General features: G+C 29.4%; 2 protein-coding genes and 1 long non-coding RNA gene across 3 annotated transcripts; 1 reads left to right on the top strand and 2 right to left on the bottom strand.

Moving 5' to 3' along the window:
- Window positions 1–1,465: 1,465 nt before the first annotated feature.
- Window positions 1,466–2,974, top strand: LOC131649051 (chalcone--flavanone isomerase 2). Its single transcript, XM_058918798.1, has 3 exons — window positions 1,466–1,754; window positions 1,989–2,212; window positions 2,469–2,974. Exons 1-3 carry the CDS (start codon window positions 1,490–1,492, stop codon window positions 2,652–2,654), a joined length of 675 nt encoding a protein of 224 aa, XP_058774781.1. The 5' UTR covers window positions 1,466–1,489; the 3' UTR covers window positions 2,655–2,974.
- Window positions 2,975–10,135: 7,161 nt separating this feature from the next.
- Window positions 10,136–11,852, bottom strand: LOC131645827 (uncharacterized). Its single transcript, XR_009297206.1, has 2 exons — window positions 11,377–11,852; window positions 10,136–10,431 (listed from the first exon to the last, which is right to left on the bottom strand). It is a non-coding gene; the product is annotated as an uncharacterized LOC131645827 (long non-coding RNA).
- Window positions 11,853–19,150: 7,298 nt separating this feature from the next.
- On the bottom strand, window positions 19,151–22,478 carry LOC131645826 (uncharacterized). The gene is made up of 3 exons (XM_058916028.1): window positions 22,365–22,478; window positions 22,208–22,288; window positions 19,151–20,936 (listed from the first exon to the last, which is right to left on the bottom strand). The coding sequence occupies exon 3, from the start codon at window positions 20,933–20,935 to the stop codon at window positions 19,958–19,960; it is 978 nt and encodes a 325-aa protein (XP_058772011.1). The 5' UTR covers window position 20,936; window positions 22,208–22,288; window positions 22,365–22,478; the 3' UTR covers window positions 19,151–19,957.
- Between the last annotated feature and the right edge of the window lie 425 nt (window positions 22,479–22,903).

Below are 22,903 nucleotides of genomic sequence, written 5' to 3'. Positions count from 1 at the left end.
CTCAATGCTCCAACAGCTTTTAAAACCTTTAATGACTTGGGTGTTTCATGCTCCTTGAAAAATTTCTCCAAACATAGAATCCACCAATAGGCATCTTCTTCCCCATCAAACAATAATATCGTCATGACTTTCAGCGGAAGTGAGATCGAAAATGAGAGCACCAATTGTTAGGAAGCAAAAGCTAAACCCTAACAAAACTAGAGAAAATAAAAACTATCTAAAAGAAACAAGGATAAAAATAACTTTTGATTTCTTTGATTGATTCTAAATGTCTCTTTGAGACTACATTATATAATACTATTAAAGGATAATAAACCTAAAAGTCCAACAACTATTAAAAGCCCAAATACAACTAAAATGTCATAACAATACTAATTATAAATACTACTATACCCCTCTATCATTCAATCTCTAACCCGTACTGTTTTTTTGTGTTTTTTTATTGTATATTAAGGTAACTAAGTTGTTATATTTATAAGTTAAATTTTTATTTTAGAAAAATAGACCATAAACACTTTCCCAATCATGTTTAGCCGATTTATTGTCAATGATAATGGAGGTGAGGATGTTGGAAGACATCGTGACGTAAATCCAGTCCAAGACCACTGCATCGAGCCACTTCTAGAGAACAAGACTGTCAACTTTTGTTTTCTCATACAAAACTTTCTCCTTTCTTCCTTAGGAAGGATACGTCATAAACTTTTGCTTGAACTTTGAATATGGCCGCACATGAATTGTATTGGTAATCTACCACACATAATTGAATTTTTTAGTAAAGATATTTAGCATTGTTGAGTCGAAAAGGGTTGCTGAAGCGAGAAAATACGGAAATACAATAGACTGGTGATATCATAAAGAATATCAATTTTTTGCTTTTGTTTATTCTATTATGAAAACAATATATACAAAGTAGAGCGGTTAAAATGAGGTACTCGGCTTAAAATATATTGGTTTTAGGAAAATTCTTAGGTGGGCACTGAATTTTTAACTGCTACCTATACGTTATTAAATAAAATAACTAATAATACATATTCACACTTTTAATAATACGTTGTTAAGTAAAATAACTAATAATACATAGTTAATACAAAGGGAAAAAATATTTGTACATTGATAGTGTACACTACACCATAAGTATATATTTAATATACTATTTCTATTATTTTAATAATTTATATTTTCTTAGGTTTTGTGCTTCCAATATTTTATTTTATTGTTTCATACGGTGTACGTACGGTGTATAGAAAAGCTGGTGTACAAATAGCACACCTGTAATACAAATTAACAAATATTAATACACAATAATATATCGTCCATAGTAAATTCAAACTCTATGATTATTCCATAAGCTTTTCAAAAATATTTTTTTCGAAAAGAAATAACAAAAGAGAATTGAATGGGTCAAATAAAATACAAAAATAAAACGCCGCCTGGCCCTAACAGCTTCCTATATAACACCAACGTAGCCACCCATCTTTCTAACAACAAGATGTCTGCTGCATCATCCATCACCGCTATCCACGTGGAGAACATTGAGTTCCCAGCGGTAGTTACCTCTCCGGTCACCGGAAAATCATATTTCCTCGGCGGTGCTGGTGAGAGAGGGTTAACTATCAATGGAACTTTCATCAAGTTCACTTGCATTGGAGTATACTTGGAGGACAAAGCAGTAGAATCTCTTGCCAATAAATGGAAGGGTAAAACCTCTGAAGAGTTGCTTCATACTCTTGACTTCTACAGAGACATCATTTCAGGTATGTATAATATCATACATCTCTGAACAAAGACGTGTCCAATATTAATATTTGTCTGACACCACTCAATTATTACATGTGTGAGTGTCTGGTGTCTGTGTCTGCGTCCGTGTTTCTTATCAGATTCACTAGAAGTGTCTCGTGTCTGTGTCTGGGTCCGTGTTTCTTATCAGATTCACTGGTAGTATTAGTATATAGTGGGAAGTTGATATATATGAAATGGTGATTTTTTAGGTCCTTTTGAGAAGTTAATAAGAGGATCAAAGATAAAGGAACTGAGTGGTCCTGAGTACTCAAAGAAGGTTATGGAGAACTGTGTGGCACATTTGAAATCTGTTGGAACATATGGAGATGAAGAAGTTGAAGCTATGCAAAAATTTGCCCAAGCTTTCAAGAATGTTAATTTTCCACCTGGTGCTTCAGTTTTTTACAGGCAATCACCTCATGGAATATTAGGGGTAAGTAATATTTTTTTGGGTTAATAGTAATTTACTCCAGCGTGTTTCGTTTTACCCCAACCGTTGCCAAAGACAGGTTTTGGCAACGGTTTTTTTGAAAAAACCGTTCGCAAAAGGTAGGGAGGAGGTAAAGCAAAATTCCCTAATATTATAGGAATGAATTACTATTAATTCTATTTTTTTAATTAAGGTTTAGTTGTTAATTACTATTTAATTCACTAATTATTGATTATTAAAAACATTGGTTGCATTGCAGCTAAGTTTCTCAAAAGATATAAGTATACCAGAAAAGGAGGATACAGTTATAAAGAACAAAGCAGTTTCATCTGCAGTGTTGGAAACTATGATTGGTGAGCATGCTGTTTCTCCTGATTTGAAGCGTTGTTTGGCTGCAAGATTACCTGCATTGTTGAATGAGGGTACTTTCAAGATTGGAAATTGATGATTTTACATCTTTCAAAGGTGTTGCAATATACAAGCTTGAGAGCATGTTCTTTTTTTTTTTTTTTTTTATAATATTTACATACTTTTTTTTTATTCATCAATAATATGAAACGTGATGAAAGATCTCACTTACTGTCATGGATAATATTAACTACTAGTACTTTTAAGTAAAAGTGTTTTGGTTTTTTCAAAATAGAGTAATATAATTTTGTGTAAGTTAGGTGAGTGGGACATATCATGTCTGTTAATATGATTTACGGTCGTTTTGTTACCAACTATGTTTGAAGGACAATAAATTACTCAATTTTACTTCTAGAATTGTTAGTGGTTTCAAATGGTGTGTTACATCATTATTATCACAATGGAAATAACTTATAACATTTACATAATATATTATATAATATATTATGTTATAAGTATTATTATAATGTCCTCATACCATTTTATGTTATGTAGTATATTATGATCCATGTTGAGCAATCTATTTACATAATAGTCTTTATAAATCAATATAGTCATAAGTCAGTAAAATTTGATTACTGTTATAAAGTAAGGAGAAAGAAGATAAAAGAGAAGAGAGAAAGATAGAATGATTCTATATTATTTCATCGGTGTAATTGTATACAATGAGATTGGTCCTATTTATAGGACATCATCTAGACAATATAATAAATACAAATGGATTAAATAAGGAATGAAGTGATTGGGAGACAAATCATCCAATTATTCATAACACTCCCCCTTGGATGTTTGTTTTGGATATGTCTCGTTAAAACCTTACTAGAAAAAACCCAGCGGGAAAAAATCTAGTGAAGGAAAAAGAGTACATATCCTTTTAAGAAAAATTCATTTCTCTCCCTCAGCTGAACAAATTCATTTCTCCCCCTCAGCTGAATGATCATTTATTCGACGATGAAGACCAATTTGTTGTACTGAAAAGTCTGCAAGATTATCTCATGAACAAATTTGTTGGAGCTTATATCACAATTTTTTCGAAGATCATGAGTGAAGAAGAATTTTAGAGAGACATGTTTTGTTCGATCTCCTTTAATGTAACGATCTTTCAATTGAGCGATGCATGCAATATTATCTTCATATATGGTCGTCGTATTTATTTGTCCAGAAGACAAACCACAAGTATTTTGTATGTGTTGGATTAAGGATCTCAACCATATGCGTTCTCGACTTGCCTCATGAAGTTTTGAACCTAAACAAATGGTTAAATGACATTATTTTAAATGAATGGAATGGAAATATCATCAGGACGTGGTTTTTGTTTAATTTCATTTTGTTTATTTTCTAATTAACATAAAGGCTTAAATGACATTATTTTAATTAATGAAAATATTAAAATAATTATGAAATAATAAAATTAGTTTAAGTAATATTTAAATGACTTGGCATTGACACATCAGCCAAAAACACGCCACGTCATTAAAATTATGCACCAAATTGACTGGGGGACTAAATCCAAGCAACAAAGTTAAAATAGGGACTAAAATGGTGGTTTTGAAAGTGGGGGATCAAAATCAAAAAAATTGCTAAATAGGGGGACCAAAGTTGCATTTAAGCCAAAATTTAATTTCTCAATTAATAGTCAGCCTACTGGGCTGCAATCAAGTATCCAATTGTTTGCTCAAATTATATCTCAAAATTCGGATTTATCTGAAATATATTTTTCCAATATTCTTTCAAGATCCGTCTTAGTGTATTATATTGAAGCAATTGAAAACTAGACAACACATCCAAAAGTTCACTTAGACGAGAAGTATAAGGTTATTAACCTAAAATACATTATACATCAAGGAAGGAGAAATGTATCACAATGTGTTGGCGTGATGCGGATAAATACCTTAATATTCATGTTTTGCGTGTTTCAAATATCTAATTTAGAATTTATAATCTCACAAGTATCAACCATATAAATTAACTTTAGACGTCTAAAGAATGGATCTTCAAGCCCATTTTTTTTCATGAACATGTGCTATAAGATGTTCAATATTAATTTTAATAATTCATGTGATATACTTAACAAAAAAATTTTGAAAAATTTAGATATTGAGATCTTAGTCTGAGAAAACAATTTCACAAACTGTTGGTTGTGAGTAGATAATAAACATTTGCATCATATTTTAATCGATGCAATAGTTAATGTCATCAATAACTCAATTTCTCATATTTTTTATTTTCTTTTAGAAACACACAAAATTTATTGGATTGAAGAAACTTTTGGTTCTTCAATACTAGTTTTTCAGTTCATAAACATATTCATGATCTTTTAGTTGAGAGAACAATTTCACAAACTTCGGGTTGTGAGTAAACAACAAACATATGCATGATCTTTTAGTCGATGCAATAGTTAATATCATAAAATATTTATATCGTCTGCATGATTGGTGTATTGATTCACAAATACCACCTTATATATATTAAATAAAAATTCAACTTATAAAATTTTAATTTTCTTTAGGAACATACAAAACTTATTTGATTGAAGAAACTTCAGGTTCTTCAATGCTAATTTTTTTGCATCATAATACATTCGAGATGACCCAACTGATTTCGTCAACAATACACTTGAGTGTGATTTATAAACTACTGGTTTACAATAATACATATATGTATTTTAATTATTCTAAATTATTTGAATCAACCATATTATTATCTAATAATTAAATCTTCATAAATCATACATACATATTTTTATTTGATTTAATTTCTATAAATTAAATCTAAATTTATTTCATAATAATATTACTCGGATCACACACATTTGTTCAAAAGAACTCTGTGCAATTCAATTTTATCATAAAAATTAAATAAATTTCATACAAATATAGAAACCACATTATTACTAATTAAGCGTGATAGTCAATAAGGAATATGTCAAAGTAATAAGATTGTATTCTTTAATTACTATAAGCTATAATTATATAATATAAATTAAAAAAATATATCATTAAAATTGTTGCACCAAATGACATTAATTAACCAATATAAAAAATATCTTAAAATATCAAACACATCTTAATATTTGACAAAAGTTTCTTAATTTATAAATCTAATAGCAGCAATCTAATATATATAACATTGACTAATTGATACATAAATAGATTAAGTGATATATTATACATAACAAAATTTATTTTAGTAAAATATTTTAACACCAAACACATAGACATTGCCTCAATCATCAAAGACAATAAAAAAATATTATATAGCCAATCCTTTAAGAAAATATATAGATTACATATAACAAATTATATTCTAACAATTTTAAGAAGTTTCTAACACAGTCAAATGTTAGAGAAAAAATTAGAATAATATACATACTTATAAACAATAATTTAAAGTAAATATAATTATCTTTCTGAAATGCGTTAAAAATATTAGTTTATAAATGATAATCTAAGAAAATTATAAGCATCATTTTGAGATGCGTTAAAATTATTTGTTATAAACAACGATCTAAAAAAAATATAACCATCTTTTTGGGATGTGTTAAAATTATTTGTTATAAACAACTATCTAAAAAATATAACCATCCTTTTGGGATGCGTTAAAATTATAGATGCATTCCTTCTGGATTCGTTAATATTATAGATGCAATTTTATGAGATTGTTAATATTATCCTTCAGATATGCTTTATATAATAAACTCAATATTATCCTTGAGGGATATTTGTTAAGTTCTTCAGGAACTATATAACAAAAGTTTTGTTTTGTAATCCTTCAGGGATTATTTGATAATTTAATAAGATATAATATTGAAACTCAATCACAATTTTTTCCGAAGTTCTTCAAAAACTATATCACAAATCTTTTTATTCAATTCTCCATGAACTCATTTTGTAGTTCTTCAGAAACTCAATCACAAATCTTTTATTAATAAAAATAATAATATTTGCATTTTTTTAGGAATGCTTGATAATTTCTTCAGGAACTATATAAAAACTGAATATTATCCTTCAGGGATATTTGATAATTTTTTCAGAAACTATATAAAACCTTATTATTATCCTTCATGGATGTTTGATAAGTTCTTCATGAACTATATAAATAATTTGTTTTGTTATTCTTCAGAGATGCTTAATAAGTTATTCAGGAACTATATTAATAATTTGTTTTGCTATCCTTCAGGGATGCTTTAACAAATTCTTCAGGAACTATATTAATAATTTGTTTTGCTATCCTTCAGGATGCTTTAACATTATTCATGCAAACTATCAGAGATGCATGAAAGTCATCACTGATTTTCTTTTTCATTTTCTAATAAATATATTTATAAATAACACATAGAAAATATATAAAATAAGAAAAATAAAGTAAATAATAGTACCTTCTAAGTCTCAGAGCTTCGTGCTGATAACGTGTTATAAAGTAAGGAGAAAGACGATAAAAGAGAAGAGAGAAAGATAGAATGATTCTATATTATTTCATCGGTGTAACCGTATACAATGAGATTGGTCCTATTTATAGGACATTATCTAGACAATATAATAAATACAAATGAATTAAATAAGGAATGAAGTGATTGGAAGACAAATCATCCTATTATTCATAACAATTACAACTATATATATATATATATATATATGGGGACGACTCAAGTGAGAACACTTGGTTATTATGAGAAATGAGAACATTGAATCACAACTATTAAATTTTGATTTTGTTGATTTTAATGGACTGGATTGGTTTCTCTTTTTATGTTGATTTAAAATAGATATTAATGATCATAGAAAGAGAAACCAATCCAATCCATTAAAATCAACAAAATCAAAATTTAATGGTCGTGATTCATTGTTCTCATTTCTCATAATAACCAAGTGTCTTCACTTGAGTCGTATATATATATATACTCCCTCTGGTCTCATTTATAAGCAAAAATTTAATTTTTAGATTCATTCAACAATCAATGTATTTAGTCTATTATTAGACTAAATACATTGATTGTTGAATGAATCTAAAAATTAAATATTTGCTTATAATTGAGACCGGAGGGAGTATATATATATATATATATATATATATATATATATATATATATATATATATATATATATATATATATATATATATATATATATATATATATATATATATATATAATGAGGGCTTACGATTATGTGACACTTAATGTGTCATTAAACATACTTATTACTCTAAAGACTTTATTATATACAAATAATACAATAAATATAAGGTCTAATAAATATATAGATATAGTAATAAATAATATATATCGAAGTCATGATACAAAAGTCAATACAACCAATACTTATTCACTATAATAAAGATATACATTTTCTAACAAATTTCTTTTTTGTCTCGGTTGTGCATCGCTTTGAAGTGAAACCTTTAAATTTGCATTTTATTTTTTTTCTAATTTTAAAATTAAAAATAAATTATATTTCACCTTGCTGGAACTCCAAATCAAAGAGAAAAGCTCCACGGCCAAAGATTCGACTCCCAACTCATTCCTTTTTATTTTTAAATTAAAAATACATAACATTTCAGCTGGATTGCAACTCGTAACCGAGAGAAAAAGTTAAACAGGTCATGAGTTCGACTCCCAATGACAATAATTTTGTGTTTTATTTATGAATTAGTGTCATTTTTTTTTTTAATTTTAAGTGAAAAATAAAATTATACCACTTTTACATTTTCGTTAACGGAATTCTAGACGAACTTGCTTACTTATACCACTGAACTTTATCTTCCATTAACCAAACTTTATTTCATTTCTCCAGTAAATCAAACTCGAAAACATCATTTCTTTCATAAACGTAACTCGACAACATTATTTCTTCCAATTAACGAGTTTTGGATCTTCGTCATCTCTTCTCCAACTGATCTAACGAGAAAATGAAGTATGAATTTAACTTAGCAATGTTATTTGTTTTTTTGTTGTGTCAAGTAAAATGTTTAATGTTATTGTTGTTGTTGTTGTTCATTTTTAAGGTGGAATGATTATATTGATTTTGTTATTGTTGTTTTTGTTGTTGAGATTTAATATATAACGATTCTATTGATTTTTGTTGTTGTTGTTTAGATAAATTAATTCCTTATATTTGATGTTGATAAACAAAAAATGATATTTGATCCTCATATAACACATCCTCACTGGAGAGAAGGCTCAAGTCCTTTTAAGGTGGTGGCATCAACGGGATAACCTTTGTTAGACGGTAGACTTGGGATCTAGAATGGGGTGAATAGATCCCTTTAAAAAATTATTCTCTTTTTAAATTTGTTTTTAATGATGGCTTGTGGAAGCGCTTGGATCGACTCGCGTCTATTCCAAACCGCTATTGGTAGAATCAGATATGCGGCTAAACCTTTAATAAATATTAGAATTACTAAAAATGAGAAGTAGCTTGAATCAATTGATTTTTACAAAAAGATTCATTTGAACAATTAATCACTCAAGCACTACTTCCAATGAAATATATTTGACAAATTAACTTGGTCAATTTGTCGAACACTTGTTGTGCAAATGTTTGTTATGCACAAACAATTTCACAAACAGTTGGTGTAACAGCCCGAATTTTATTAATTGGCTAATTAAATTAAATAAGGATTTATTTACTTAATTTGGACGAAGTTTGATAATTAATTGGATCGTCGGTGTTATTGAGAAACATGTTCGGATTATTAAGTGAAGTTGGAATTTATTCGGTTAATCGAAGAATTAATAAAGTGGAATATGTAGAGAAATAATATTAGAAAGAATATTATTATTGGATTTTTATTTATTTGAGATAAAGTCGGGTTTAATTGGATTAATCAGAAAGTAATATTAAGGGTAATAATATTATTTGTTGGAGCATAATTATTTATTTGACTACTCTATTTTATCAATTGGGCCTAATTAGTTAGGAAGTGGAATTATATGGGTTAAGCCCAATATGAATAATATAGTAAGGGTTTGGGAAGAGTAGATGTATCATAACTTTGGCTCATTTTAGAGAGGAGGAAGAGGAAGAAAGGGGAGAACAACAAGGGGCAAAAGCTAGGGTTTGAAGCACATTGAAGAGGTAAGGGGGAGAATCCATAATCATTGTGGGCTAGTATAATGGGGTAATTGGTAGATTAACATGTTTATATTTGTTCATAGTTGAATCTTATAAAATATGTGTTTTTGATTGCCGTTTCGTTTATTGAAATCTGTTGAGAAATTGAAATTGGAACTTGTCATACCCCAAATTTTGCCCAAAGCTTTTTCATATGATTCATTTGCATTAGCATCAATCAATTCATCTGCATCCAAATTATGTTTTGACTTCAATTAGTAATCATTTTAATTTCGCATCAAAATAATTCCTCATCATATTTTGCATATTGAATTCAATTTTATCGTTGCATTTTACCTTTTAATAAATTAACTTGCATTTTCTTTTTCTAAAACTTTATTTTTAGTTGGTTTAATGATTGAATTGGCACTTAATTGTTATCATCAACTTAAAATTAAGATAAAGATAGAAATTATAGAGTTCATATTATAGACATTAAAAATAATTTTTGTTTTACATCATCCTTTCTTTTATTTATTAAATAGAGTTTATTACATAAAAAAGAAAAAAAAATTGACCAACATCCTTTCTATCCCCAAATTTCCCACGCATCACACATCACCATCATCTTTCCTGCGCTACTGTCCAAAGCTGCTGCTTCTTGCTGCTCCATTTGCCTGTTACAAAACAACAAAGACTCTGCTCCATACAATGCCCTGCAACAACAAGCCAAGTATTACACCTAAATAGCCATAACCAAACCTGCATCAAAAAGCAAAAGATCAGAGTGTCAAAGTTGTTCAAAACCTATTCTATTTTCCCCCCAAAATCATTTCAGTTCACCTATAAAAAAACCTGTTGTTTCACGTTAGAAAGGGAGGAGGAAAAAGCCAACAATCTCATAGCTGAACCTCTACCGAAACCTCTGCAGAAGCTCACCCTCCAACCCAAACCTTTAGGCTATGTTTGGGAGTTTGGAGGGGAGGACTTCCAAAAATGAAATTTTAAAAAAATATAGGAAAATATTTGACATTTTTTGAAAAAATGATTTTGTTTAGAATGATAAAAGAGTCATCCTTCCAAAACCGTTCTTCAATACAATTTTTGAGTTCCCCCATTTTATGGGGTTTTTAGTGTTATGAATAAACTCAAACCCTCCAAAACCCTCCTACCCAAAATCTTTTTATCCTTTTCATCCAATTCTTCCTATTTTCCAAAACCCTTCCCTCCCTTCCCCTCCAAACTCCCAAACATAGCCTTAAACTTTCGGTTTCACTTCCCAACACCACCATAAGTTAACCTCACCGATTTACACACCCTTTAATATTTCAACCAACAACATCCGTAAAAAACCTCTGCCCATTTTCAATACAAACACTCACAGCTCCACAACCTCATCCCATCATCAATAACTTCATAATCTCAGCCCAGAAAACCATTCACACACAATACTAAACCATACAGCCACAACCAACCTTCAACCTTCACTCAAATCACTTATCCACTCATTCAGAGAACTCACAGACCATACACTTAAACCTACAGCTAACTGTAACAGCCAATCAACACTGTAACTTCAACGAAATCAGCTCTACACATTAATCAAAAACAACAAATTCCAAACGAGATCTAAAAGAGAAGGGATTTCGTCACTCCGATAACTTTTGGATTTGGTAATTTCTAAATGTAATTTCACGTTTCTCTTACCTGACTTGAAATGTTGATATCTTGAACATTTGCGATTTCTTTGCTTTTGTACTACAATACTTTTTCGGTGATGTTTCTGTTTGAATGGTGTTTTGTTTTGTTGTTTGGTCTGATTTAAATTTTGAGGAGAAAGGGACCGAGAGTGTCAAATAATGAGAGTAAGTGAGAGCCTATAATGAGAGGTGAGCGACCGAGAGAAATCAGTTGAGAGATCGAGTGAGCTGAGATCGAGTGAGGAAGAGTTTCGTTTTCTTTTTGTTGTTGACGTTGTTCGTTGAAACGCAGAGAAAGAGAGGAGAGACGGTAGCTTTGAGGCACTGAGGAAACATTTTTTTTTCTTCTGGAAATGCATTTCGTGAAAAGAGAACACAAAAGGAGGCTAGGGTTCAGTTTTTCTTTTTCATGGAAGATAAAAGGGAATCGGATCCGGGTTTGACCCGGTCCGCCCCAAGAAGTTTTGTTTTATTTTTTATTGTTAGATTTATTTGGGCCTTACACCCTTAGTCCAGGTTTCACCCCCCATTTATTTCTTTAGAATCCAATTTTGTTTTTTTATTTTATTTGAATTGTCTCCATTGCAATTTTATTTTAATATTTGTTTTAGTTTCTAATATAACAAAATTCAAAAATATGTTTAGATTTAGATTTTAGTCAAAAAATACAAAATATGCTTTTTAATTTAGTTTTTTTATTATTTATTATTAAAATACCAAAAAAACTTTAGATTAATCTCATTTCAAGATCAATAAACCTTGGCCCAAAGCCAAGTGGTTACAAATAACAATTTCTCGATCCAACGTCGAGTTTCTTTTCAAAAACAGTTTTCTTAATCACACCTGAAGATCGAGTGACAAGAAGTGAACACCTCTTGAATACCTTGATCTTTTGGATTAAAACACATAAAATTAGGTTTTTAAATCTTTCTTAATTAAATCAAAGTGATCAAGTGACAAGAAGTGAACACCTCTTGAATACCTTGATCTTTTGAATAAAAATACATTAACCAAATCAAGAGAACAAGTGACAAGAAGTTAATACCTCTTGAATACCTTGATCTTTTGAATAAAAAAATACATTAATCAAATCAATAGATCAAGTGACAAGAAGTGAACACCTCTTGAATACCTTGATCTTTTGAATAAAAAATACATTAATCAAACTTGGACAACAAGTGACAATGGGACTCGCTCCTGTTGAATACCTTGGGTAAAGGACGCGCTAGGTGAACACCTATGCTCAAACACTTTACTAAACGTCCGCAATCATCCATCCTAAAATCAATCAACAAACTCGTAGTTTTTCGAACTACAATCGCTCTGATTCTTCCATTGAAGATATGTAGGCACAAGACTCAAATGTCTTGGCGAGCACACTAATAAAAAAATATAATTTCGTAGTCCCGAACTACGATTGCACATTCCCATTGCACGAGGGAATACGTAGGCACAAGACACAAACGTCTTGGCGAGCATAATAATAAAAAATCTTTTCTTTTTTCTCCCTAATAAAAACCTAAAAATATGTTCTTTCTATTCATTAAATAAGCGTAGACTTAAGCTAACTCTCGATTGCGAAACAACTAAATGGGTCCCATCAAATACGATGGAGGTAAGGGGTGCTAATACCTTCCCCTTGCTTAACCGACTCCTGAACCCAATTTTGGTTGCGAAAACCAACTTATCCATTGTTTTCATTTCCCATGGGTTTTATCAATATTTCCCCTTTCCCTTTGGAATAAATAAAATTTGGTGGCGACTCTGTTTGTTACAATTTCGTGGCGATCATTTTTTGACCCGCGACAGAACTGAAGTTTAATGCTGGAACAATATGCTTCTGTATTCATATATTTATGAAAATGAAACTGGAAATGATGTATTGGTTGGAAATGCCGAGTGATGTCTCTGCATTGCATGATGACGGACGACATGCTCCAAGAGGGGGAGGAAATGACGGTCGACAATGGATTGAAGGGGGTGACGGCCGACATGAGGTGATGTCGTGCGTCGTTTCATTCCCATCTCCATCTCCGTTCATTTCATTCCATTTCCAATTCCTTCTTCCTTTTATACCACCTTGTTTCCATTGTGTTCTTTAATTACTTGGCTACTGTTTATTTAACTCTTTGTCAATTCAAATGTGAAATACTATTATACTTGATTACTGGAAATATATGCGGATAGATATATGTATAGAGTAATTGGTAAATGAGTATAGTTTGGTGAAATTGATTTCTATGTTAAAACAGTAGGCTCCTAATAGAAGTGATATATGGATATGCTTCTATTATTGTTCTAAGATTGAATTTTCTATGAGTAGCTAGATGGAATAAATCCTAATGACTTGTTGGTTTAATATGAAAGTGAGTAAATCATATAAGATTGACAAATTGTGAGTTAGCATGTGATAGTATTAATTACTAGTGTTAATTGAAATGGTGGATTGGAATTGTGTGTTGGCTATTATATGTGAATAATGCTTATGTGATGAAAATGTTGTGTACAATATTATGGATAATTCATAGAGTTGGATTATTGTGATATGCTAAATATTAAGATGGTAGATATGATCTTAATTGCATATGTTTGTTGACATTGTACATACATTCATATCATGGTGTGCCTTGAAACAAAGGTGGTTTGCTTTGAAACACAAGTGAGCTTGGATTCTAGAGTGAATCGGAAGCCGTAAACTATATGTTTACAATTTGTGGACTTTGGTCTTGTCCGAATCAGAAGTGTGGTTTAGATTCTAGAGATATGAATCGGAGGCCGGTGAAACTTAGAATTTCACATTGATACCACATGCATAGTGTCACATGTTTCATTGAGTCACATTAGAGTTATGTGATAGTTGATTATGTGCATTATGTTGTCGTGATATGTGCATGATTGTGATAATTGATTATGTGCATTATGATGTTGTGATAAGTGTACGAGTGAATAATTGATTATGTACATTGATGTCGTAATGCTATGTGTATGAGTTTGGTAATTGATTATGTACACTTGGTGTTATGGTGATATTTGTATTAGTTGATAATTGAGAATGGGTGAAGTTTGAATACGTAATTGGTTAAATGCAGGAATATGTGATAATTATGGCTATGTGCATAATTTAGAATATAGTATTGAGATATTATACTCTTATACTTGTTGTATGTTTAATGTATGTGATTATATTGATTAGTATTAATTTACATGATTAGGCAAGGTGCAATATATTCCTATAATTGTTGATTTAACCATTGTATCTTATTATACTTTCTTCATAATGGTTCGTATTTTCACCCTTCTGTTTTAATGTTGCCCTCGTTTGGCGACATGCAGGTTTTGACGATTAGTAGCTTGCGCATGATCTAGTCGGAGTTCTTCCGAGTTTGCTTGGTAATTAAGTAGCGAGTCGATGCTCTGGTCATGTAACACTGGGTAGCTTAGGCGTTGAACTCATGTTCTATTTGTTTTATGTATATTGTTATAACTTGTGAACCTGTTTAACTGATTACTTGTTGTTGAGAGGCTTTAAGCCAAAGATTATGATTATGGTTTATCTTGTGAGTTCTTTATGGAGATATGATCATGGTATGGGACATGAATCATTTAATGGAATACATGAGTATTATTTTCCGCTGTAAATGCATATTCTGGATGAATTGTGATTAAATGTTAAGTGTTATATGAAATAACCAGGTGTATTGTATATTGTGGATCGATGTTGTCGGTTTTTAAAAGCTTTTTAGTTTTTGAAAACGTCGATGTGACGCCCTTTTGTATATATGCATGCTTATTCTTTGATTATATGCTTATTTATTTTGGGGTATAAAAGGGGTGTTACAGTTGGCGTGCAATAGTTAACAAGACAATGTGATCTAAGTGTAGGTGATTGTGAAATCCAATTGTAATTGACAATTAAATTCTCTATACAAAAATAGTTTTGTATCACAATTTAACACTTAGACTAATTATCAAGTTAACAATCGTGAACCAATATCAATTGCAAGAAATAGATAAATAGGGAGATAGGAACACAAAGATTTGTTTAGGAAGTTCTCCGTTCATCCTCGCTACGACTACGTCTGCCCCCCAATTCCAAACGGGAATTGAGATAGTTTTTATTTCTTTGCAAAATGTTATTACAAGAGAAGTTAAAACAATAAACAAAAAAAAAATCAGTTTTGATGTCGATTCTTTATTTTCTCTCCTCTTGACCTTAAGCAAGATCAAGTCGCCCAACAATCTCGAATCAATCTTCAGGTTACCGCTACTCCCTTGACCAAACCCATCGTTCTTCAAGGCTTTCAGTCAAATTTATAGCAATCGTAAATTGTTGTCACCCAAGAACTTTGATTGATTCCCCGTCTACTGTTACTCCCTTGACCGAACCCACCATTATTCATGGCTTTCACTCGGCTGAATCAAATCCAAAGCTTCTTGTCAAAAACCCCCAAATCAATCTGATCTTGGAGGACAAAACCCCAATGGTTTTATTCAATGAATCCCCCAAAATTCTTCACCCAATCGGAATCTACAAATTCCTAATCTTAGATGTTATCACTCTCAATTTATGGTCACTCAAGCAAAAATGAATATGTGTATTTGATGAATGAACAAGAGAAAGAATAAAGATGAGAAGAAATTTTGTCTCTTTCAGGTTTCAAAGTTTTTCTACTTAGTGGAGGTCGACCTCCAAGAGTATGCATCGACCAATGGTGTGCATACTCACCCAAAACTATGTTTTTTACTTGTGAAACTGATCCACATGCATATGAACAAGTTTAGAATTCTGACCCACCTGATTCTGTAAGAGATATAACGATCAATGACTCCTTAAGAATTCTGACCCAACTGGTCCCTTGAAAGAGATTTCGCCACAATGACAAACTGTCAAAGTCTGCTTGAGTATACAGACTAAGACTAGTCACTCAAGGAACAACACAACTTACTGTTTCTTAATGTTTGTGTTTACATGATTGCTTCTATTAAGATGATTACACAAATGTTTAAGTACAGAGATAATATCACAAAAGTGTTAAGCAAGTTATGAGCAACAGTTACTTTCCAACAAATAGTATCAAGTGTAGATGTTGGATAGTATAACATGTTACTTCAATTTTCTGTAGCTTGCAGCTTTATCATGAAAACTCGAAAGACAACTTCTGAATAGTACAAACGTCTTTGTAATAGTGGATTTGTTTAAGCATACCGTTGTACTGGAATCTTCTTGAGAAAGTTTCTTGATCTTATCTTCTAATGATGTACTTCTGATCTGAAGTAATAAGCTTGGAAGAGATTAACTTATTTATCTTCATTTATCTAATGTGTTTTCCTGATGAGTAGTTCAAAAACTACTTTGTTGTGATAGCATGAAAATATCAAAGCCAGTAGGAACAGAACCTTGTCTTTCAGAAATGATGCAACAACATTTTTGAAATGCGATGCAGGACTTCCTAGATCAAATCTATTTTTGAAGTATAAGATAACTAATTTGAGAACTGAGAAAGAATTCATATATCATTACGTGCAATAGTGTCAGAGTCTTTCATAAATAGAATAATGTTTTTTAGATATCTAAAGCAACAACTGTTCTAAAGACAAGTTATAATATTTGAACTTTGAGTCATGACAACTAATCCGAATTTCTTATCTTGACATTTATCAGCTGATCTTGACTATGTCATCAGATTTGAAAGTAACAACTCTTCTAATGAACATATCTATAATAAATTGTATCTATTAACTTTATTTATTTGGGATATTTTCTTTAAAAAACATATGTAATATATTAACTATAATTACAAACACCATTAAGTTATAATAAATTATATTAAAATATTAGTTTATAAAAAATTTTGTGTTTTTCTAAAATAAAATGTTAATATTTATTATAAAAAGATTTGATTAATACACGAATTTGTTTCTATAAAATTTAGCACGGTAAAATTTGGATAATTTCTTTTCTCTTAGTATACTTAATAAAGATCAATCAATTAATTTGATATATTTTCTTATCATTCAATTTTAAATTTTAAATATCATAAGAGGTAGTAAATGATTTTAAAGGCTAATGTAATTTGACAATAATATGTAATTTTTTATTTGTTGTAGTGAATGACATGATATAATTTTATTATATAAAACGGATATTATTATATATAATAATAATTATTATTATTATTATTATTATAATAATAAATCATTTAATTTTGTTTTATACATCCATCAATCTTATTGAATAGATCCATATTAAAACGAGTTTTAGTCTATAACTAAAACACAGTTTAATATATATATATATATATATATATATATATATATATATATATATATATATATATATATATATATATATATATATATATATATATATATATATATATATATATATATATATGACATATTTTAATTTAGCATTAGAAATATGCACATTAAAATTACACATAATTATATACCTTTGTAAATTATTTATACTAAAAATTGTTATAAAGATTTGTTTTAATAAAAAAACATCAAACAATTATGATGTGTGAAAAATACACTTTTCTGATGTAAAACAAAAATTTGTGATTCTTTTTATTCAATTTATTTTATTACGTATTAAATAAACGATCTACGGAACGAAACTACTTAATTTTCTATTAATTAATTTATCTATTATTCAAAGAAATATCAAATAATTTAAAATTTTTAAAATTTACAAAAATTTGTAAATTTAAACTTCTATTATGAAATTCTCCTAGACAAAAAAAAGATAGTGAAAATATTCATTTAGAACTGAAATTTCAAGATATCATGGAGTGTAGATATTCATTTAGAACTGAAATTTCAAGATATCATGAAGTGTAGATATTCATTTAGAATTGAAATTTGACGGGGAACTGTGATATATTGTAGGTTTGTAAAAATTGTAATGATATAATAAGAAGGATTTAAAACTAATATTTGACTGGAAACTGTTATAAATTTTAGGTTTGGAAAAATTTACTAATATCTAAAAAGTAATGTTATTTGAATTGGAAAAATGATTTTATTCAAATCTGCAGTTTTAAGAGTAAGTACAACTCAATACTTAAAAGTTGATGTATTATTAACATATATTTGTAACTATGTCAATGTTAACCAATTGGTAGACAAGTGATGTGAAGACAGACGGGACTCGTGCGATAGACGAATTTCTTACTAGTATTTATTATAAATAAAATTAAAAATTATGTTATTTTAAACATAATACATTTTTAAGTACTATATTATCTCTTATAAATACTATAATGTATTTCTAAATACAAGATATGTCTAAATTGTATAAAATAATACTTGTATATTTATTATAAGAGAAAAGTAATATAATACGATGAAAAAATGTTAATTATATTAATCTATAATATTTAAAAGAGAAAGAATGAATAGAATAGAGATAAAATTTACTTGAAGTGAGAAAAATCAATATGAAGTAAGATAATATAAATATTAATAAACTTTTTAATTTATAATTATGCGGGCCTAATGAGCTATTCACGGTCCATATATTTCAAAAAAGATGCTCTTACCACTATCTTTACTCTTAGGTGGCATTTTACCTATTTTATTATTCATCAACAAAGACAATAAATTCATTAAGATCAATATATATTCATTAACAAATAAATAGATATTCATTAACACATAAATATATATTTAATAGATATCCATTAACACATAAATAGATATTCATTAACACATAAATAGATATTCATTAACACATAAATATACATTCAATGTTTAGTTATTCTTCATCTTCGCTATCCACATCATTCTCTTCATCATTCTCTTCATCATTCTCTTCGTCGTTCTCTTCGTCATTCTCTTCATTGTTGTCATCGGACTCAAACTCTTCATCATTCTCTTCATCCACATTATTTTCAACCAACAATATAGATGCATCAACTTGATGTCCCTCAACAATTGTATCAGACAAACTTGTAATGTCTTCAGCTGCAACCACTTCATTAATTTGATCAACATCATCAACTTGATAGGCAACATCTTCTACTTGTAATGTCTTTCACTCGTACATCTTTTTTAAAGTTTGTCATGTTTCTTCTATAGGAGTGATTTCGTGGTAGGAATCTGCGGTGACAGTCAAACCACGAGCTTTTCCCACCTTTATCCAACGTGAACCCTTTGTTGTTACCCATGCAATGCGGACAACCCATTTTGCCATGCGTACCCCAACCAGACAACATGCTATATGCTGGAAAGTCGTTGATGGTCCACATCAATGAAGCTCGCATTGTAAAGTTTTCTTTACGTGATATATCATAAGTCCATTCTCCAATCCACAATCTCTTCAAATCATCAATTAAAGGTTGTAAATACACATCAATTCCTGCTTTTGGACTCGAAGGTCCTGGAATGACGCACGTCAAAAACATGTATGGTTTTGTCATGCACATCTCAGGAGGGAGGTTGTAAGGGGTTACAATAACTGGCCAACAAGAATACATACTTCCCGACGCTTGAACATAAGGAGTAAAACCATCTGAGCATAATCCAAGCCTGACATTTCTAGGTTCTGCGGCAAAATCAGGATGTATTCGATCAAAATGCTTTCATGCCTCGCCATCAGATGGATGCCGCATAGTGCCTGGACTTGTGTTATTTGTGTGATGCCATGTCATTTGACTTGCACTGTGCATTGAAGCAAACATTCTTTTTAACCTTGGTATTATCGGAAGATAAAACATGGACTTTACTGCTACACGGTCTTGATTAGTGTTAACGGCTCTACTGGGAACTTTATATCTTGGACTCATACAAAACTTACATTCCTCCAACAACCCATCTTGAGTACCAAACTCATTGTCGTAAAACAACATACAACCATTAATGCAACAATCAATCTTTCTTACTCTTAAGCCCAACTTCGACACCAACTTCTTTGCTTCATAAAATGTTGTAGGCAAGTTGTCTTTCATTGCAGTTGAGTCCAACATCATCTTTACGAAGAATTCCAAACACTGATCAGGAACATTCCAATTTACCTTGACGGCCAACAATCTCACACACATTGATAACTTTGAGTCAGACGATCCATCAAACAACGGCGTATTCATCTCATTCAACAGCTGATAAAATTTCTGCGCTTCCTCATTCGGCAACTCTTCCCCACCAAAATCTTCAGGTTCATCATAGGTCACGTTCACACCAAAAGCATCCTCAACCATGTCACCAATCAGATTAAAGTTTTCCTCATATTCCACAGGCGGCCGACTACTTGAAGCATGCGAGTTGCTAGTCTCTAGTACGTTACTAGGCAGTTCTTCACCGTTAAACGTCCAAACCCAATAATTTGCAATGAAACCCCTTCTATGCAAATGAGCTGTTATTTCCTGTGGGTCACTAATTATTGGTCTACATTCACATTTAAGACAGGGACACCTAACTCCTCCTTCGCTTCGACATAATTCCTGAGCAAACGCCCAACTGATAAACCCTTCAACTCCTATTATAAAATTGGGTTTAAGTCCTATTCTTCCTGGAAATGTTCTATCGTACATCCAACTACGATAATACCGATAATATTCCATACTGCATATTTATACAATCTTTGTCATTTTGAGAATATTAAAACTACACATATTGAAAATATTATTTAATAAAAATACTACTAATATTTTTAACTACACATGTTATATTAAAAATACTACTATTAAATATTTTAACTACACATGTTATATTTTTAACTACACATGTTATATTGAAAATACTACTATTAAATATTTTTAACTACACATGTTATATTTTTAACTACACATGTTATATTTTTTTATTTTAAATATACATATAAAATATATATTATACTTTTAATATATATTTTAATTTAAAAAAATGTATTTTCAATTTAATAACAATAACATATATTTCAATTTTAGAAATATACCATATAATCATATTATATTTTATTTTATTTTAAATATACCATATAAAATATATTCTACTTTTAATATATATTTTAATTTTACAAAAAACGTATTTTTAATATAATAACAATAACATAACATATATTCTTTTTCTATTTAATATATATTCTTTTTTAGTAATATTCAGTTTTTAAGATTAATATCATAAAATTCATATATTTTATTTAGAAAATAAAAAACAAATTTTAAAAATAAATCTAAACATTATTTATGATGCATGTGATTACTTATATTTTTTTATTTTAAATATACATATATAATATATATTATACTTTTAATATATATTTTAATTTAAAAAATGTATTTTCAATTTAATAACCATAACATATATATTTCAATTTTAGAAATATACCATATAATCATATTATATTTTATTTTATTTTAAATATACCATATAACATATATTCTACTTTTAATATATATTTTAATTTTAAAAAAAAATGTATTTTTAATATAATAACAATAACATAACATATATTCTTTTTCTATTTAACATATATTCTTTTTTATTAATATTCAGTTTTTAAGATTAATATCATAAAATACATATATTTTATTTAGAAAATAAAAAACAGATTTTAAAAATAAATCTAAACATTTTTCTTTTAATTTTTAAAATTCTAAAATACATATATAATAGTTAAACATTTTTCTAAACATTTTTCTATATATTATTCTAAACATTTTTCTAACATAATAAATCTAAACATTTTTCTATTAATATTTAAACAACATTGGAAAATATATTACACCCTAAATTAATATCCTAATTAAATTTAAAAAACAACATAATATTTAATCTATAATTTTGTTTTATAATAACCTAATTAAAAAATAACTTAATTAAAAAAAAACCTAAAAAAATGTTTAAAAACTTACCTCTTCTTCAATCTACTCCTCCTTCTTCTTCCTTCACCTTCTTCTTCCTTTACCTTCTTCTCCTCCTTCACCTTCTTCTTCCTTCAAATTAAATGGAAAAAAAATTAAACTATATATTGACAGCATAAAACAGTATGAACACAAAATTATAGAATACCTTGTAGTGCAATTGAATGAGATTGAAAGTTTGGAGATTTTGGGAGAGGAGAAAATTTGGGTTTGTGTAGGAAATGGGGGATTTTGAGTTGCAGAGAAGATGAACAAAAACGAAAATCTGTTTGAAATGGTAAAGGGGAAGAAGGAAAAATGCATGTATTAATTAACACATCAGCGACGTTAACATCACGTCGCAACTTTGCCACGTGGGTTACACGTCGCTACCTTCAAACGGTCATAACAATTATTACATGCTCTGCCACATCTGTACAAGTGGCAGAGTTATTTTCCCAAGTAAAAGGTTGCGACGTGGGGCTAACGTCGCTACAAAATTTAAAAAAATTTCAAATCTCCCTCCAGCTACAACGTTAAAGTTTGTATTTTTTTTATTTTTTACTTTGTAGTAGCAACGTGACACACACGTCGCAACTGTTATTTTTAAAAAAAAAAAAACCTCTGACAAGTCTGGTTATAACGTTGGATTGATTTTTTTATTATAAAAGTTTGTTGTGACGTGGGAAACACGTCGCAACCTGTGAC

Source organism: Vicia villosa, linkage group LG2, assembly GCF_029867415.1.
Source record: "Vicia villosa cultivar HV-30 ecotype Madison, WI linkage group LG2, Vvil1.0, whole genome shotgun sequence".
NCBI lineage: Eukaryota > Viridiplantae > Streptophyta > Magnoliopsida > Fabales > Fabaceae > Vicia > Vicia villosa.
Note: the sequence above shows the minus strand (reverse complement) of the source record. Positions and strands in the feature narration are given on the sequence as shown.

Bases quoted from the DNA above. Each gene is read 5' to 3' on its own strand.
- LOC131649051 (XM_058918798.1), top strand. From the start codon at position 1,490: ATGTCTGCTGCATCATCCATCACCGCTATCCACGTGGAGAACATTGAG. The intron at 1,755-1,988 runs GTATGTATAATA...GTGATTTTTTAG, and splicing joins CTACAGAGACATCATTTCAG to GTCCTTTTGAGAAGTTAATA. The intron at 2,213-2,468 runs GTAAGTAATATT...GTTGCATTGCAG, and splicing joins CACCTCATGGAATATTAGGG to CTAAGTTTCTCAAAAGATAT.
- LOC131645826 (XM_058916028.1), bottom strand. From the start codon at position 20,935: ATGGAATATTATCGGTATTATCGTAGTTGGATGTACGATAGAACATTT.